Source organism: Melospiza georgiana, chromosome 16 (assembly GCF_028018845.1).
Source record: "Melospiza georgiana isolate bMelGeo1 chromosome 16, bMelGeo1.pri, whole genome shotgun sequence".
In the NCBI taxonomy this organism is placed as follows: domain Eukaryota; kingdom Metazoa; phylum Chordata; class Aves; order Passeriformes; family Passerellidae; genus Melospiza; species Melospiza georgiana.
This window is the reverse complement of record NC_080445.1, coordinates 14,434,724-14,453,844: the sequence shown is the minus strand read 5'-3', so window position 1 is coordinate 14,453,844 and position 19,121 is coordinate 14,434,724. Positions and strand designations below refer to the sequence as shown.

At 58.2% G+C, this 19,121-nt stretch overlaps 1 protein-coding gene across 1 annotated transcript; it reads right to left on the bottom strand.

The window, feature by feature from the left end:
- Window positions 1–1,362: 1,362 nt before the first annotated feature.
- LOC131090239 (glucagon receptor-like) lies at window positions 1,363–10,223 on the bottom strand. Its single transcript, XM_058035489.1, has 14 exons — window positions 10,063–10,223; window positions 9,340–9,486; window positions 8,373–8,469; window positions 8,007–8,114; window positions 7,172–7,293; window positions 6,988–7,094; window positions 6,766–6,922; window positions 5,106–5,265; window positions 4,866–4,926; window positions 3,457–3,526; window positions 2,998–3,086; window positions 2,368–2,506; window positions 2,050–2,091; window positions 1,363–1,924 (listed from the first exon to the last, which is right to left on the bottom strand). The coding sequence occupies exons 2-14, from the start codon at window positions 9,415–9,417 to the stop codon at window positions 1,853–1,855; spliced, it is 1,302 nt and encodes a 433-aa protein (XP_057891472.1). The 5' UTR covers window positions 9,418–9,486; window positions 10,063–10,223; the 3' UTR covers window positions 1,363–1,852.
- Window positions 10,224–19,121: the final 8,898 nt, after the last annotated feature.

Below are 19,121 nucleotides of genomic sequence, written 5' to 3'. Positions count from 1 at the left end.
GATTTGTTAGTGCAGGGCAATCAGGAATGCACACAGGGGTTTGCAGCTGTCTCTGCCAGGAGGCTGCAGGCTCAGGGGATGGGACTGAGCCCTGAGAGCCCAGCACTGCCTGCATGGGGGAATCCAGTGGGAGCTGCTCAAGGGTGTCCAGAGAAGCCACTGAGATACTCCAAGCTCAGGGAGCTGCCCCCTCTGCTCACCTGGAGAGGAGAAGCTCCAGGGACACCTCAGAGCCCCTGCCAGGGCCTGAAGGGGCTCCAGGAGAGCTGGAGAGGGACTGGGGACAAGGGATGGAGGGACAGGACACAGGGAATGGCTCCCAGTGCCAGAGGGCAGGGATGGATGGGATATTGGGAATTGGGAATTGTTCCCTGTGAGGGTGGGCAGGCCCTGGCACAGGGTGCCCAGAGCAGCTGTGGCTGCCCCTGCATCCCTGGCAGTGCCCAAGGCCAGGCTGGGCAGGGCTGGGAGCAGCCTGGGGCAGTGGATGGGGTTTAAGATTCTTTCCCCCCAATTCCATTCTGAGATTCAGCTGTCTCTGCCCACCAGCCCCTTCCCTCCCCTGCAGCAGACAGAAGCAGCAGGCTCTGCTTGTTGAAAAATAAATATTTATTTACATATGAAAAGAGAGTTAATGTGTAAATTGGTCTCGTGGGGGTTCCATCGATCCAGGACCGTGACTCCAGGCTGGTGCAGCCTCTTTGCTTTGTGTGCTCGGGGCAGCTCCTCCCTCAGGCACTGGGAGCGGCTCCCCCAGCCCCTCGGGGAAGGAGCAGGGCCTGGAGAACATCCTGTGTCCATGGAGAACATCCTGTGTCCAAGGAGAACATCCTGTGTCCATGGGCACCTCCTGGAGCTCCCAGTGCCTCCTCCTGCCTGGAGGGGACTCGTGCATGGCAAAGGAAGGGACGTGATGGGAACGAGCTCTGGCAGTGTCTGTGCTGCTCCCATGGGCCAGAGTGAGGGGCTGGGGCTGGGGGTGTCTCCAGCTGCTCTGGGCTCCCCCAGGACAGGAGCAGCCCTGCTCAAACCACAACACCTCGGCTGCTTCTCTTCCTCCTGGGCTTCCTGGGATCCACAGCCTGCTAGGCCAGGGCGGGAGGATGCTTTGGCACCCCCCCTGGAAAGCAAACTGCCAGGATTTTAGCCTTTGGTTCCTGAGCTCCTGCCAGGCTGGCAATCCAGCTTTCCCTCCACAGAGCAGGGGAGGCTGGGCTGGGTGCTGAACCTGGCACGGGGGAGGTTGGGCTCTGCCCCAGTGAGCTGCTGCTCTCAAATCCTTCACTCCCAGGTGGTTCTGGGGCTCCATCCTTGGCTCTGCCCGTGGCAGGGGCACCAGGGGTTTGTGCAGCTGGAGGGCAGCGAGGAGGGGATGGGAGCTGCTGCTCTGTGTCAGTGATGAGGGTGGGAGCAGGAGCAGCCCCTCGCTGTGCAGAGCTTCACAGGGTGGCTGGGGATGCCTGCTGAGATGGTCCTGGGCTGGGACACGGGGACAGGGACAGGCTGTGCTGTGGCCCAGGGTGTGGCAGCATCTCCCATTGCCCCTGCAGGGCCAGGCTGCCCCTGCCCGCTGTGGTCCCACAGGTGCCCAGGGCGGTGTGGGTGTCCAGGGGCTCCCTGTGTGTGGGAGGTGTCCTGGGGAGGCTGCCAGGCAGGGGAGAAGCAGCAGGGCTGCCCACATAGCAATGCCAGGCAAGAGCCAGGGGTGCCACCTCCCCTCGGGTCACAGCAGGGATGTCCCTTCCAGCAGCTCCCGTGTGGCACAGCCAGACACCCGTGCCAGCCTGGCCATCCCGGGTGGGCACTGCCCAGCACAGCTCCCTGCAGCCCCTCTGCCCTGGCTGTCACCCCCTCACTGGGCACAGCAGAGCACCGGGTGGTCGAGCTTCCAGAGCTGCCACTTCTTCTTCATCTCAGACTTCACCTGCCATGGAGGGGAGGGAGAAGGGGCTTATCCATGGCTGTGCCCTCCCTGCAGGCACGGGGTGGGGTGGGCAGGAGGTGCCAACAAGGACAGGACAGACACAAGGACAGGGCCAGGGATGTTACCTCCTTGTTGGCAAAGCAGTACAGCACAGCCACCAGGAAGCCCTGCAGGGAGAGCCAGCAGTGAGTCCCCTCCCTGCTGTCCCTCTCCTGGGGCTGGGATGGGCTTAGGCTCCCCCCAGGCCACTCCTGGGTGTTTTTAGGGCCGGGGTCCCCATGGCAGCGCTGCCCAGAGAGCACAGGAGGCAGCAGCACGCCCTCAAGGACAGAGGCAGTGCTGCCTTTCCCATGGAAGCACCACAGAACAAGCCCAGAGAGGGAGCCCTTGATCTCTGCTCCATGGTGTGCCCAGAGCAAGGATTTGTTTCACTCCCCCCTCACCTGGAAGGAGTTGAGGAAGAGGGTGAAGAACACCTTGATGTAGCGCAGGATGCCCGTGGTTTGCTCGTCTGTGGCGAAGATGAAAACGACCTCGTGGATCCCAAAGAGGGGAATGAGGGTCAGGGTGGCTTTGGCCAGCCTGGGGGACAGCAAGGGGACAGCAAAACTCCCAGTTAATCCCAGGGTGGTCGTTGAAGGAGGTGGAGGAGAGGCCCGGGGAGGGGCAGTGTCACAGACATCTTTTATGGAAAATCCTTTCCTTAGGATTTTTCCTCCTGAGAAGCAGGGAGGCCTCAGGAACAGAATGTAAACAATGATTATCTGCTGCTGTGGAATGCAACAGGTGCATCTGTGATTGGCCCATGTTGGATGTTTGTAATTAATAGCCAATCACAGCCCAGCTGGCTTGCACAGAGAGCCAAGCCACAAGCCTTTCTTATCATTCTTTGCTATTCTATTCTTAGCCAGCCTTCTGATGAAATCCTTTCTTCTATTCTTTTAGTATAGTTTTAATGTAATCTATATCATAAAATAATGAATCAAGCCTTCTGAAACAGGGAGTCAGACCCTCATCTCCTCCCTCATCCTGGAACCCTGTGAGCACTGTCACAGGGCAGGGGTGTGACCCACCTCAGTTTGTAGTCGGCGTAGCCCTTCTGGTTGGCGCGGAGCTTGGCCAGGATCACCTTGAGGATCCTCATGAAGATGAGCAGGTTGATCTGGGAGGGGGAGACAGGGCAGGGGCACACAGAGCCCAGCACCCCCGCCCTGGCTGTGACAGCCAGCAGGAGATGGCACCCCCTGTGCTGCCGGGGCTGCTGCTGCCCTTCCTCCCCTCCTGCCATCCCAAAACCCCTGCTACAAAGCAGCAGAGCCACCCCCAGCCCCTTTCCTTGGGGTTCAGCACCCCAGATTCCTTCATGAACCCCCAGAACCAGGGTCAGCAAACTGCTGAACCCCTTGAGCATTTGGCTGGTCCTTGCAGGCCAGCTCTGCCTCCTGGCCTCTGCTGGAAGCTTCCCAGGGCCAGGGGCCAGGGGCTGAGCTGCTGCTGTCCAAACAGACCCAGGGCTGGCAGCTGTTCCCTACCAGGGAGGCGAGCAGGATGGGGATGCGGATGATCCACCAGTAAGCCATGTTCTCATTCAGGGCCCAGCACCTGAGAGAGGGGAGGAGACACAGCACCATCACCATGGGCTGGGGCAGCATCATCCAAGAGCTTTCCAACCCAGCCAGGGGGCTCAGGGACCCTCAGCAGCCTCTGAGCATCCCAGTAAGACCCCCTTCCATCCATCCCTTCTTTCATCCATCCCTTCTTTCATCCATCCATCCATCCATCCATCCATCCATCCCCCATCCATCCATCCATCCATCCATCCATCCATCCATCCATCCATCCATCCCCCATCCATCCATCCATCCATCCATGCATCCATCCATCCATCCATCCATCCATCCATCCATCCCCCATCCATCCATCCATCCATCCATGCATCCATCCATCCATCCATCCATCCATCCATCCATCCATCCCCCATCCATCCATCCATCCATCCATCCATCCATCCATCCATCCCTCCATCCATCCCTGTCCATCCATCCATCCATCCATCCATCCATCATCCATCCATCCCTCCCTCCATCCCCCATCCATCCATCCATCCATCCATCCATCCATCCATCCATCATCCATCCATCCATCCATCCCTGTCCATCCCTCCATCCATCCATCCCCCATCCATCCATCCATCCATCCATCCATCCATCCATCCCCCATCCATCCATCCTCCATCCATCCATCCCTCCATCATCCATCCATCCATCATCCATCCATCCATCCATCCATCCATCCATCCATCCATCCATCCATCCTTCCATCCATCCATCATCATCCATCCATCCATCCATCCATCCATCCCCCATCCATCCATCATCCATCCATCCATCATCCATCCATCCATCCATCCATCCTTCCATCCATCCATCATCATCCATCCATCCATCCATCCATCCCCCATCCATCCATCATCCATCCATCCATCCATCCATCCGTCCATCCATCCATCCATCCATCCATCCATCCATCCATCCATCCCCCATCCATCCATCCATCCATCCATCCATCCATCCATCCATCCATCATCCATCCATCCATCCATCCATCCATCCATCCATCCATCCATCCATCCATCCCTGTCCATCCCTCCATCCCCCATCCATCCATCCATCCATCCATCCATCCATCCATCCATCCATCCATCCATCCCTGTCCACCCATCCATCCATCCATCCATCCATCCATCCATCCATCCATCCATCCATCCATCCATCCCTCATCCATCCATCCATCCATCCATCCATCCATCCATCCATCCATCCATCCATCCATCCATCCATCATCCATCCCTGTCCACCCATCCATCCATCCATCCATCCATCCATCCATCCATCCATCCATCCATCCATCCATCCATCCCTGTCCATCCATCCCCACTCACTCCGCGTTCTCCTTCAGGTACTTGGCAGCCATCCAGGGCACCACGAACACCACGGGGGTCCCTGCAAGTCACACAGCAAACCCTGTAAAACCAAGCACCCTCCTGAGCTGAGAAACCACCCCCGTGCTGGGGGGACCCCGGGGTGGCAGAGCCCCCACCCTGCACCCTCCTGGGACCGTGGTGCCCCCGGGTGACACCGGGCACTGTCCCCTCCCCACAGCACGCCCAGGAGGCCCCTACCCCAGCCCAGGTAGAGGTAGAGCCTGTAGTAATTCTTCTCGGAGAACACAGCCCCGATGAGCAGCTTGTAGAGGTAGACAGCTTCCACCAGGAACCAGTAGTGGTTGGCCAGGATGCAGTACTGCATCAGCACCTGTGCTGCACGGCACCCCAGCGCTGCCTGCCACGGGAGAGCCACCCCATGGTCACCGTGGGCACCCCAGGAGCTCATCCACGGGGGGGTGGTGCTGCACAGGCACCCCAAGAACCCTGAGAGCCACCCCATGGAGCCACAGGTACCCTGAGAGCTGCCCCACGCTGCACAGGCACCCCCAGAGCTCACCCACCAGGGGCACGGGTGGCACCAAGGGCTCATCCCTCAGGTGCCACAAAGGCCCAGAGCACACCCAGTGGGTGCACAGGTACCCCAAGAGCTCACCCACTGGGTCATGGGCAGCACAGGCACCCCAAAAGCGTGCCCACCATGGGCACCCCAGCACCATGCACAGGCACCCCAAGCCCTCATCCATCAGGTGCATGGGTGTGCACCCTGATTTTTTAAGATTTTCTAAGCCTTCTGATGGTTACATTCTTGTAACGAACTTTCTGTTTACATTCTCACACACTTTCTGTAAATAACTCATTGTTTTGCATTCTTTCATAGAAGAGAAATTTGATGGACTGTTGGTATGTCCAGTGTCATTGGAGAGGTGGCACTGTCACCCTCCAATCCACTGGCACTTTTAGAAATCTATAAATGTTAGAGTCAGATAATAAACTTCCCTTTTCTTCACCTTGAGAGCAGCACTGTGTGCTCGTGTTGTTTCGTGTCCTGTAGTGACACATGGGCAGCACTGGCACCCCCAGAGCTCACCCAGCGAGTGCACAGGTACCCCAAGAGTTCACCTGCTGGGTCATGGGCAGCACAGGCACCCCAAAAGTGTGTCCAATGTGTGGATGGGCATCCCAGGACCATGAATAGCACCCCAAGACCTCATCCATCATGTGTATGGATACCCCAAGACCTCATCCATCAGCTGTATGGGTACCCCAGGACCATACACAGGTACCCCAAGACCTCATCCATCAGGTGTATGGGTACCCCAGGACCATACATAAGTACCCCAAGACCTCATCCATCAGGTGTATGGGTACCCCAGGACCACCACAGGCACTCCAAGACCTCATCCATCAGGGATATGGGCACCCCAGGACCATACACAGGTACCCCAAGACCTCATCCATCAGGGATATGGGCACCCCAGGACCATACACAGGCACCCCAAGACCTCATCCATCAGGGATATGGGCACCCCAGGACCATACACAGGCACCCCAAGACCTCATCCATCAGGGATATGGGCACCCCAGGACCATACACAGGCACCCCAAGACCTCATCCATCAGGTGCATGGGCACCCCAGGACCACCACAGGTACCCCAAGACCTCATCCATCAGGTGCATGGGCACCCCAGGACCACCACAGGCACTCCAAGACCTCATCCATCAGGTGCATGGGCACCCCAGGACCATACACAGGCACCCCAAGACCATCATGTGCATGGGCAGCCCTGGCATCCCCAGAGCTCACCCAGCGGGGCTCTGGGGCTGCATGAGCACCAATCCCCCCCAGCCCTGCCCAGGGCGAGGCTCTCACGCTGTCCCCAGCCCAGCGCTCACCTCGTGGCTCAGCAGAGCCTCCCAGTCCGCCACCTGCACCAGCTCCACGCCCCAGCGCCGCTCCAGCAGCGCGTCCTTCACCATCACCGAGGTGGCGCGCAGGCCGAAGGAGGCGAACAGGTTGGCGTGGATGTAATTCCTGGTGCAGCGCAGGTTCCTGCGGGAGCGGCGTCAGGCGGGGCCGCCAGGCGGGCAGGGAGCAGGGGCAGGGCCGGCTCCTACCTGCAGGCGGTGAGGATGAGCAGGGCGGAGATGAGGGTGAGCAGCGACAGCGAGTAGCCCACGGTGTAGAGCACCTTGAAGCTCACCATGAGCCGGCGGGCGCCTTCCTGCAGGGGAGCAGAGCCCCGGGTGAGTGCGTGTCCACCGCGGCCAGGCTGCCCCGGCCATCCCAGCCGTGTCCCACCTCCTCAGCGGTGACCTCCAGCTCATCCTCGCACTGGGAATAGTCCCTCCAGGGCTGGCTGCCGTTCACGGTCACCCACTGGCCGTCGGTGCCGCACCTGCGGCTCACCAGCCCGTGTTTCACTGCGGACACCAAGCACAGGCACCGTGCCCCAGGCTCCCCAAGTACAGGCACAGTCCCCCAGGCTCCCCAAGCACAGGCACCGTGCCCCAGGCTCCCCAAGCACAGGCACAGTGCCCCAGGCTCCCCAAGTACCGGCACAGTCCCCCAGGCTCACCAAGCACAGGCACCGTGCCCCAGGCTCCCCAAGTACCGGCACAGTCCCCCAGGCTCCCCCAAGAACAGGCAGAGTCCCCCAGGCTCCCCAAGCACCGGCACAGTGCCCCAGGCTCCCCAAGCACAGGCACAGTGCCCCAGGCTCCCCAAGCACCGGCACAGTGCCCCAGGCTCCCCAAGCACCGGCACAGTGCCCCAGGCTCCCCAAGCACAGGCACAGTGCCCCAGGCTCCCCAAGCCCCTGTCCCGGGATGAGGGATCTGCCCCTGCTCAGCTCTCCAGGGCAGGCACGGGCAGAGCTGGCTCTGCTCTAAGCCCCGGTATCCCCTCACCCCGGGTCTGCTCATGGGAGCCCCGGTGTCCCCTCACCCCGGGTCTGCTCATGGGAGCCCCGGTGTCCCCTCACCCCAGGTCTGCTCTGAGCCCCGGTGTCCCCTCACCCCGGGTCTGCTCACGGAGCCCCTGTCAGGGGAAAGGAGAGGAGCCCAGAGAGCCTCTCCAGCCCCAGAAGGGCTCAGCCCTGGATTCCAGTTCGGGGATGGCAGGAGAGCATCCTCACCTTTCTCAAACCAGGGCAGGTAGAAGGGGCAGGAGACGTTGACGGCGGTGCCGGGGCTCCCGTCGGGCCAGCAGGCGTACATGTCAAATGTCCTGTTACAGAACAGCCCTTCCGAGGGCGGGACAGGGACAGGGACAGCCAGTGCTCGGATTGGTGGCACAGACACACCGAGCCCTGCTGTCCCAGCACCTCTGAGGGGGTTGATGCCACCCTGAAATGGGCCCGTGTGCCCCACAGCAGCCTCAGCCCCCCGGGACACCCAGCCCTGGGTATCCCATCGGACACGTGGAGATCCTTGTCAGTCCCGTGGGTGACCGGGGCAGGGGACACTGGAGAGGGACAAGCCCCAGCCCTGGCTCTGTGTACCTGCCGGGTAGGGCTCGCTCGCCATCCTCCTCAGGCACTCGTCACGGTACCGCAGCCACTCCTCGAAGGTCTTCTCCAGCACCTTGGCCCCGCCGTGCTGCGAGCCCAGAGCTGGGTCAGAGCCTGCAGAGCCCTGAGAGCCCCCGGGAAGCGCGGCCACAGCCGGGGCTGGGCAGGAGCCGGGATGGAGCCGGGATGGAGCAGGGATGGGTCCGGGATGGGGCCGGGATGGGGCCGGGATGGGGCCGGGATGGGGCCGGGATGGAGCCGGGATGGGGCCGGGATGGGGCCGGGATGGGGCCGGGATGGGGCCGGGATGGAGCCGGGATGGAGCTGGGATGGGGCCGGGATGGGGCTGGCAGGAGCCGGGATGGGGCCGGGATGGAGCCGGGATGGAGCAGGGATGGAGCCGGGATGGGGCCGGGCAGGAGCCGGGATGGAGCCGGGATGGAGCTGGGATGGAGCCGGGATGGAGCTGGGATGGAGCTGGGATGGAGCCGGGATGGAGCCGGGATGGAGCTGGGATGGAGCCGGGATGGAGCTGGGATGGAGCCGGGATGGGGCCGGGATGGAGCCGGGATGGGGCCGGGATGGGGCCGGGATGGGGCCGGGCAGGAGCCGGGATGGGGCCGGGATGGAGCAGGGATGGAGCCGGGATGGAGCCGGGATGGAGTCGGGATGGAGCAGGGATGGAGCAGGGATGGGGCCGGGATGGAGCAGGGATGGAGCCGGGATGGGGCCGGGATGGAGCCGGGATGGGGCCGGGATGGAGCAGGGATGGAGCCGGGATGGAGCCGGGAAGGGGCCGGGATGGAGCCGGGATGGAGCAGGGATGGGGCCGGGATGAGGCCGGGATGGGGCCGGGATGGAGCAGGGATGGAGCAGGGATGGGGCCGCGATGGGGCCGCCCCGGGGTCAGAGCCCGGCAGTGCCAACCCCGCTGCCCCGGCCCCAGCCCGGCGCTCACCGGCACGGAGGAGAAGAGGCACAGCCAGGCGAGCTGGACGAGGCTCCGCAGGGATCCGGCTCCAGGCGTGTCCCCCATGGCCGCTCCCAGCCTGAGCAGCGCTCCCAGTGCCGGGGCGCGTCTCAAACCGGGCCGGGAACCCCGATCCTGGGGAGAGGCGGAGGAGCGGGGGCGGCTCGGCTCTGCCGCCACCCACACCCGGTGGGGGCACAGATTTGCTCCCCAAGCCGGCGGAGGAGAAGGTCCTGGCCATGTCCTGGGAGCCAAAACCTCGGGCAGCACCAGGCAGAGCAGCCAGGGTGTAAATGAATGTCACGTCTGGATGAGCCTGCTCAGCTTCCAGCCCCGAGGGGAGCAGACGGCACCGTGACAGCCCCGGTGGCACCCCCGTGCCCCCCTGGGTGAGCCGGGAAGAGGCTGCAGGGACGGGGGGCAGCGAGACCTCTCTGGGGTCCCCTGGGCCCGCACCCCGGCCGGGCTGGGACCCCCATTCCGCTGTGCCCCAGCACGGCCCGCCCGGTCCCGCCGGCCCGGACCCCTCGCAGCCCGGCCGGGGCTCGGGGCAGGAGCGGCTCCGCCACCCCCGGGGCTCCCCCGCTCCTCCGAGGCTCCATCGCTCCCAGCCCGATCCCAGCCGGGCCCCCCCGGTTCGTCCCCACGAGGGTCCTCAGCCCTCGGTGCCTGCGGGGTCCCGGGGCTCCGCCGCTCCCTCCGCCCGCTTACCCGGCTCCGCGGGACCGGCAGTCCCGGTGTCCCGCTGCTCCCGGTGTCCCGGGGTTCCCGGTGTTCCCGGCAACCTCGGTAGCGCCGGTGTTTCTGGCAGCCCCCGTGTTCCCGGTGTTCTCGGTGTCCTGCTGTTCCCGTTGTTCCCGGTATTCTCGCTGTTGCCGGTATGCCCGGTGTCCCGTTGTTCCCGCTGTTCCCGGTGTCACGGGCAGCCCCGGCTCCGCGAGGTGAACGCGGCGGTGACCGAGCGGCGTCTGCGGCGGAGCCGCCTCCTGCGAGCGCCGTGCCCCGACGGGAGGGGGCTCTGGGGGGGCCTCGGGGGGAGCTCGGGGGCGGCACCGCCTCCCGGGGCTCCGGGGGCCCCGCGGGGATCGGGGGGTCCCGGTGCCGCCGCCCCCACGGCCGCGGAGCTGCAGCACGGAGCCCCCCGGGAAACACACCCGGATGGGGGCACAGCCCTGTCCAGGGTCCCTGATGAGTCACACGGGCATGGGGGAACAGGTCCAGGTGCAGCCCCACTGAGGGTCCCCAGCTGCAGCACACGGGGACAGGGATGGGGGCACAGGGAGCAGATCGAGGATCCAGCCCCCTTCAGTGTCTGCAGAGCCCCTGACCCTCCATCACACAGCCCCGCGGAAAGTCCGTCCCCTGCCCGGCTCGGTGTCCCCGCGGCTGTCCCCTGTGCAGGCAGGGGCGGTGTGGGGGCCTCCCTCCCCTGGGACCAGGAGATCCTGGGGACAGGAGTGGATCCGGCAGAGGGCACAGCCTGTGACATCCATGCGCCCTGTCACCTATCCAGGGCAGCTCAAAGGGCAGGACAAGCCGTGGGACAATCCTGGTGCCCTGGTCGTGCTGCCTGCCCAGCCCGTGCTGGCAGTGGGAGGGAGGGCTCTGTGCTGGGGAAGGTGACTTTGCCACCAGTGGAGCAGGAGATGCCCCTGAGGTGCCCAAATCACCAATGCAGCCCTTCCAGTGCAGCTGTGCTCCCTCCTGCTGCAATGCTGGTGCCCACCCTGCCCTGCAGCATGGGGCATCATCCCCCAGCCTGGCTGCATGCACCAGAAATCACATTTGTTTTGCAAAATAAGATGTTTGTCTGAAAGCTGCTGCAGTGGAGCAGCCACAGGAGCCAGGGGGATGAGGAGTCACAGCTGTGGCTGCAGCCATGCGAGAGGTGCCTGCTTTTCCAAGTGACAAACAACGCCCTGGGGAGCAGCCCAGGGAAAGGATTTGATGTTTGGGGGGAAATGAGCCCTCAGGTGCCTCCCCCAGCACGAGCCAACACCAGGGTGTCTGCTCATCGACAGATGATGAACTTTGGCAAGGGGTGGAGGGACAGGACACATGGCTCCCACTGCCAGAGGGCAGGGATGGATGGGATATTGGGAATTGGGAATTGTTCCCTGTGAGGGTGGGCAGGCCCTGGCACAGGGTGCCCAGAGCAGCTGTGGCTGCCCCTGGATCCCTGGCAGTGCCCAAGGCCAGGCTGGGCAGGGCTGGGAGCAGCCTGGGACAGTGGGAGGTGTCCCTGCCATGGCAGGGGTGGCACTGGATGGGCTTTGAGGTCCCTTCCAGCCTGAACCATTCCAGGATTCCATGATGCCACAGCCCTGGGGCACTCATGGGAGATGATTCCAGCCAGGTCCCCCTTCCCAGACTGACACTGCACACCTGCACCCCACAGGTGTCCCTGTGTGAACCCATCCAAAGGCAGCAGGAGCAGGGCTGGGCTCACCCCACAAGGATGCTGGATTTGGGAGAGCTCAGAGCTGCAGCACTGGATGCCATTCCCTAGAGAGGAATCCCAAACTCTGGATGTTATTGCCCTGCTGAGGTCCATCTGGATGGGATTGTCTGCCATGTCCCTGGAATGGGGATGTGAGGAACGAGCTGTTCCTCTCCATATGGATGCATCCAGGTGGGTCTCCATGGCTGTTCCTCTCCATATGGATGCATCCAGGTGCGTCTCCATGCTGTTCCTCTCCATATGGATGCATCCAGGTGGGTCTCCATGCTGTTCCTCTCCATATGGATGCATCCAGGTGGGTCTCCATGCTGTTCCTCTCCATATGGATGCATCCAGGTGGGTCTCCATGGCTGTTCCTCTCCATATGGATGCATCCAGGTGGGTCTGCATAGCTGTTCCTCTCCATATGGATGCATCCAGGTGGGTCTCCATGCTGTTCCTCTCCATATGGATGCATCCAGGTGGGTCTCCATGCTGTTCCTCTCCATATGGATGCATCCACGTGGGTCTCCATAGCTGTTCCTCTCCATATGGATGCATCCAGGTGGGTCTCCATGCTGTTCCTCTCCATATGGATGCACCCAGGTGGGTCTCCATGCTGTTCCTCTCCATATGGATGCATCCAGGTGGGTCTCCATAGCTGTTCCTCTCCATATGGATGCATCCAGGTGGGCCTCCATAGCTGTTCCTCTCCATATGGATGCATCCAGGTGGGCCTCCACAGCTGTTGCTGAAGAAATTTTCCCAATATCCAACCCAAACCTCCTCTGGTGCAGCTGGAGGCCGTTTCCTCTGGTCCTGTCCCTGTTTCCTGTGATAAAAGCCAGGGTCAGTGAGGGATAAACACCCAGCCAGAGAACCCCCAGGGCTAAATCCCTTCCCCTGATCACTGTTACCAGCAGCAACACCTCCTGAAGGCAGATTTCACTTTATCTATCCATTATTGATGGGGGAATCCATCCGTGTGCATTATTGCAGCATCTGCTAGTCAAGGGGCTTTGCTCCCATCCAGAAGCAATCCACAGAACAAAGCACTCACCAACACATCCCGACTCCCAGTTATGCTGCAAACTTCCCAGGAAAGGCTGTGGGAGAGAAATCCCAGGGAGCAGAGTGGGCAGGGACATGGCACCCTGAGGCTGAGCCATCTCCAGGGCTGCCCCTGGGGCAGCTCTTGGAGCTTTGGTCAGCTTTGCAGAACAGGAGTATCTGTTTCCATCCCACTTTCATCCCATTTTCACTCCATTTCCACCCTATTTCCATCCCACTTCCATCCCATTTCCACCTTGTTTTCATCCCACTTCCAATCCCATTTCCAACCCCATTTCCATCCACTTTCATCCCACTTCCACCCCATTTCCATCCTATTTCCATCCCACTACCACCCCACTTCCATCTCATTTCAACCCCATTTCCACTCCACTTCCATCTCATTTCCATCTTGTTTCCATCCCATTTCCTCCCACTTCCACCCCATTTCCATCCACTTCCATCCTACTTCCAACCCATTTCCACCTTGTTTTCATCCCACTTCCAATCCCAATTCCAACCCCATTTCCATCTTGTTTCCATCCCACTTCGACACTATTTCCACCCCATTTCCATCCCCCATGGCGATGACAGGCAGGGACCCCACTCCATCACACACAAAGGTCACTCCAGCGGTGTTGCAGCACTCACCACATTCCCAGCGGTGATAAATGTGTGATAAATGTGTGACAAATGAGTGATAAATGAGTGATAAATGAGTGTTCCCAGCTCACAAAGGCTCCATTGGATTTGGCTCTCGCTCAGAGCCCTCTGCAGCTGCAGTAGCCCCCGGGATGCAAACCGGGATTCAAAGCTGACCGGCTCTCCTCGGTTCATTCACGCCGGAAGGTTTAAACATGAGATCAAGACCTTCTGTGAAATTCATCGCTATTCACATCCTGTCCCGGGGCCGGGCTCTTTGTGCCCTGCTCTGCCGCAGGGCCTTGGCAGGTAGGGCAGCATCCACATTCCAAGGGTTCAGACCCCGGGAATTCGGAGCAGACAATGGAATGAATCTTTTATTTCCTCTCGGCCTGCTCGGAGCCTGGTGCAGCTTTTGCTGTTACCAACCCTGGGGCTGCAGCACAAGGAAAACCTGGAGCTGCTGGAGAGAGTCCAGGGGAGCCCATGGAGACACCCCAGGGACTGGAGCCCCTCTGGAGCCAGGCTGGCAGAGCTGGGGGTGCTCACCTGGAGAGGAGAAGCTCCAGGGACACCTCAGAGCCCCTGCCAGGGCCTGAAGGGGCTCCAGGAGAGCTGGAGAGGAACTGGGGACAAGGGATGGAGGGACAGGACACAGGGAATGGCTCCCAGTGCCAGAGGGCAGGGATGGATGGGATATTGGGAATGAGGAATTGTTCCCTGTGAGGGTGGGCAGGCCCTAGCACAGGGTGCCCAGAGCAGCTGTGGCTGCCCCTGGATCCCTGGCAGTGCCCAAGGCCAGGCTGGGCAGGGCTGGGAGCAGCCTGGGACAGTGGGAGGTGTCCCTGCTAAGACCCTCTAAGTGAAAACTCTGCTAATTGTCATTTAGCTTAATCATCATTAAGCTGGGCAGGGTCAGGGTGAGCCCCAGGTGCAGTCACTAAGGGACATCAGAGCCTCCCAGCAGCTTTTCCCTGCTCCTCAGGGGGTGGCAGTGCTGCTTTGTCCCCAGGATGGTCCCCAAGATTCCCAGGGGAAGCTGGAGGATCTCCTTTGGTGTTTGCAGAGCACATTTGCAGTCACCCTGAGGAATGAGTGGCTCTGTCCCCAGTGTGAGGGCTGAGCCCTCGCTCCTCCCAGCCCAGGGCAGAGAGGGTGAGCAGCCCCTGTGGGCCTGGGGCGCTGTTTCAGACTGCAAGGCAAGATGTTTTCTATTGCCATCTGTATGGCAGCTGTCTTTTGTCAAGTGGGCAGTTTGCCTTATCTCTCTCTCTGAGTGATCACATTCACACCTTCCTCAGGAGGGGACATTGCTGATAACAGCTATTGAATGTCCCTGCATGGCTGATAAGAACTACAGCATCCCATTGGGAGATGTGAGCCCAGAGGGAGAAGCCAAGCATTGCTACCCAGATATAATCCAGGGGGAGGAGCCAAGCATTGCTACCCAGATATAATCCAGGGGGAGGAGCCAAGCATTGCTACCCAGATAAAATCCAGGGGGAGGAGCCAAGCATTGCTACCCAGATATAATCCAGGGGGAGGAGCCAAGCATTGCTGCCCAGATAAAATCCAGGGGGAGGAGCCAAGCATTGCTGCCCAGATAAAATCCAGAGGTTTTTGAGACACCAGCACAGCTTCTCCACTGGATTCCCCAGAGGAACAGCAGCTGCCTCTCCTTCCACTGGATCTTCAGAGGAAGAATACATCCTTCTCTACAGATCCCCCTTGCTCCAGCAGAACCACCCCTGACACTGCAGGAGGGCTGCAGCCACATTTCCAATGGGACTGCTGCCAACACCCTGACCCACAGGGTGTCAGGGTGGGTTCTGACTCTGTCAGTGCTGTTCTAGTGTTCTGCATTGTTGATTTTATCCTTTTATTTTCTTCCCTATTAAAGAACTTTTCTTTCCTGCTCCCATATTTTTTGCCTGAGAGCCCCTTAATTTAAAATTTATAGCAATTCAGAGGGGTGGGGAGGGTTTACATTCTCCATTTCAGGGGAACTCCTGCTTTCCCTAGCAGACTCCTGTCTTTCCAAACCCAGACAGATGCCCCAGAAATGGGGGTGCCCCTCAGCTGCTCTCAGAACAGACATATTTTCCACACCTTTAATATCCTGTTCTGTAAAACCAAGGGATTAAGAAGTTGCTCTGAGTTCTGGTTCTTCCCCAGCCTTCCAGCTGTCCCAAGTGTTGGATGTTTGCCACCTTCAGGGACAGTGATGGATGAAAATGTATTTTCAGCCTGGGCTGGAGCTGCTCTGTTGTGCTCAGCAAAGCATTCAAGTCACTCAGACCTGCCAGGTGAGAGCTGTGCTCTGCATGTTCCTCTTGCCAAAAGGTCTGAAAGGGCTCCAGAAAAACTCCCCCCAGGTTTGCCAGAGCCTCATGATACAAAACCTGCCTTAGAGATGGGAAGGGGAGCCCTGAGAATGGAGGTTCTGTGCTGTCACAAGGAGGGATGCTCCAGGGGGGACAGATGGAAACCCAGGTACCACAGGAGATGTCAGGATGTGTCTCCTTCAGCATTTTCTGAGTGATTTGGGAATCACTGAGAGCCCCCAGGCACAGTGCTGGTGGGAAAGCTCCCTCCCCTCACTTGGGGCAAAATGAAGTAAAAAAGCAACTTGCCCCATTGTCTCAGACATATTTTATGAAAAACCCTTTTGCTGGGATTTTTCTCCTGAGAAGCTGAGAGGCCTCAGAAACGAAATGTAAACATTGATTATCTGCTGCTGTGGAATGCAACAGGTGCATCTGTGATTGGCCCATGTTGGTTGTTTCTAATTAATGGCCAATCACAGTCAGCTGGCTCAGACTCTCTGGTCAGTCACAAGATTTTATTATAATTCCATTATTTTTCTCTGCTAGTCTTCTGATGAAATCCTGTCTTCTATTCTTTTAGTATAGTTTTAGTATATAATTTTAGTTATAATATTTTTAAATTATATATAATAATATAATTTTAGTTCTAATTTTCTTTTAATATAGTGTACATCATAAAATAATAAATCGGCTTTCTGAAACATGGAATCAGATTCTCATCTCTTCCCTTGTTGGGGCTGCCTGCAAATTCCACACCCAATTCTTAGCAGTCCCTTGTGTGTGTTCCTACAGGAGCAGGGGGGTCTGAGGCTGGGCAGCACCCTGGGGTTGGGGAGGGACACTTTCCACTGTCCCAGGCTGCTCCAAGCCCTGTCCTTGGACATTTCCAGGGATCCAGGGGCAGCCACAGCTGCTCTGGGCACCCTGTGCCAGGGCCTGCCCACCTTGGGCTCTTTTTGGCATCAAATTTCTGCATATTTACAGAATCATCACAAAAATGTGGTGGGTTGGGTTGTATCTAAATGTGTCAATTAGCACCACGAGGTGGGCTGAAAAACCTGATGGATTTTCGTGCCTGCCAGGGCTGGTTGTGTCTGATTTTCAGGGCCCATTAATCAGTATCAATTCAAAGCTGGGTTGTTTCTGGTAATTGCTCCTTCCACACCCACTCCTGTTCCTGCTGCTGCAGGGAAGCTCTGGGAGCAGCAGGATGGACCACACACCTCCTGCCTCAGCAGCTTCTGTCCTCCCCACAGAACTGAGACGGGTTTAGCCTCATTTTGGGCTCCTTCTGCTGGGTATAACCAGCTCCAGGATGTGGTGTCACTGTGATATTTTATGAAAAATCCAGGATTTGCCAGGATTTCTTCTCCTGGGAAGCTGGAGAAGAAAACTTCTCCATGTTTTGCTCTTCTGGAATGCGATTCGCAGAATTGTTTACCCAGCATGTGAATTGTTTTTAATTAATGACCAATCACAGCCAGCTGTGTCGGACTCTCTGAGTCTGTCACAGCTTTTTATTATCATTCTTGATTTAGCCTTCTGATGTATCCTTTCTCTTTTCTTTAGTATAGTTTTAGTAAAATTAATATAATATAATATAATATAATATAATATAATATAATATAATATAATATAATATAATATAATATAATATAATATAATATAATATAATATAATATAATATAATATAATATAATATAATATATATAATGTAAATAAAAATCAGCCTTCTAAGAACTTGGAGTCAGATTCTCATCTCTCACCTCATCCTGGGGACAACAACACCTCAACAATTGGTGACCACAACATGGCACAACTTGCTCAGAGGGTGCTGCAGACCATGAGGGATGGGCTGTAATCAAACACATTTAGTGATGAGCTGCAGCAGACATCACCCCAACTCCTGCTCTGCAGCCTCCCCATCCTGGAGGCTAGCCCCAAGGGGTTTTGGGTGAGCTTTTGAGGATTATTCACTTCTCTCTCAGTGAATGAAACCTCAGGCTGGGTTTGCTAGCACTGTGATGTATTCTCTGGAGGTCAAGTCACGAGAGATTTCTGGCTGAACATGTCAGCCCTGCTCATAAAGATGCCAGACATCCTCATCAGGGGTGTTTTTCTGCTGTGACCACACATTTTCCAATGGTTTAACAACTGATGAAGGCACCCAGCCTGCAGAGAAAATCCATCTCCTGCCCAGGGAGCCTGAGATCCTCATTTCCTAACTGAGGGAGGGTCATAATTCCTCCAATCCCATAAGAACTGCAGTGTCACAGTGTCACAGACACATTTTATGAAAAATCCTTTTCTAAAGATTTTTCCTCCTGAGAAGCTGGGATGCCTCAGGAACAAAATGTGAACAATGATTATCTGCTGCTGTGGAATGCAACAGGTGCATCTGTGATTGGTCTCATGTGGTTGTTTCTAATTAATGGCCAATCACAGTCAGCTGGCTCAAACTCTCTGTCTGAGACACAAGCCTTTGTTATCATTCTTTCTTTTTCTATTCTTAGCCAGCCTTCTGATGAAATCCTTCCTTCTATTCTTTTAGTATAGTTTTAATATAATATATGTAATAAAATAATGAATCAAGCCTTCTGAAACATGGAGTCAGATCCTCATCTCTCCCCTCATCCTCAGACCCCTGTGAACATGGTCACACCACAGGGCTGGCATTGAGGCTGCAGGGTCTCCCTCCCCCAGGTGACAAAGCTGAGGCACAGGGAGCTGCAGGAGTGGGGCTGGGTTCATCCTGAAGGAATGGCTTCCCCAGGGCTCAATTCCACAGCTGAGAGCAGTTTGGCACTAGGAAAAGGAGGTTCTAGGGATGGGGGTTATTTCCAGGTCAGGAGTGGCTCTGTGTCACTTCCCTCTCCTGTCACTGTGCCTGGCTGCTCTGGCTGGGGTTCCACAGGAGATGAAGGAGGGTTCAGGGATGCCTGTGGCTCTGCTGGGAGCTGGGGTTCCACAGGAGATGAAGGTGGGTTCAGGGATGCCTGTGGCTCTGCTGGGAGCTGGGGTTCCACAGGAGATGAAGGTGGGTTCAGGGATGCCTGTGGCTCTGCTGGGAGCTGGGGTTCCACAGGAGATGAAGGTGGGTTCAGGGATGCCTGTGGCTCTGCTGGGAGCTGGGGTTCCACAGGAGATGATCCAAAGGTGGGTTCAGGGATGCCTGTGCCTCTGCTGGGAGCTGGGGTTCCACAGGAGATGATCCAAAGGTGGGTTCAGGGATGCCTGTGGCTCTGCTGGGAGCTGGGGTTCCACAGGAGGGCTCAGCAGTGCCATCCCCTGCCTGGGGTCAGTGCCCAGGC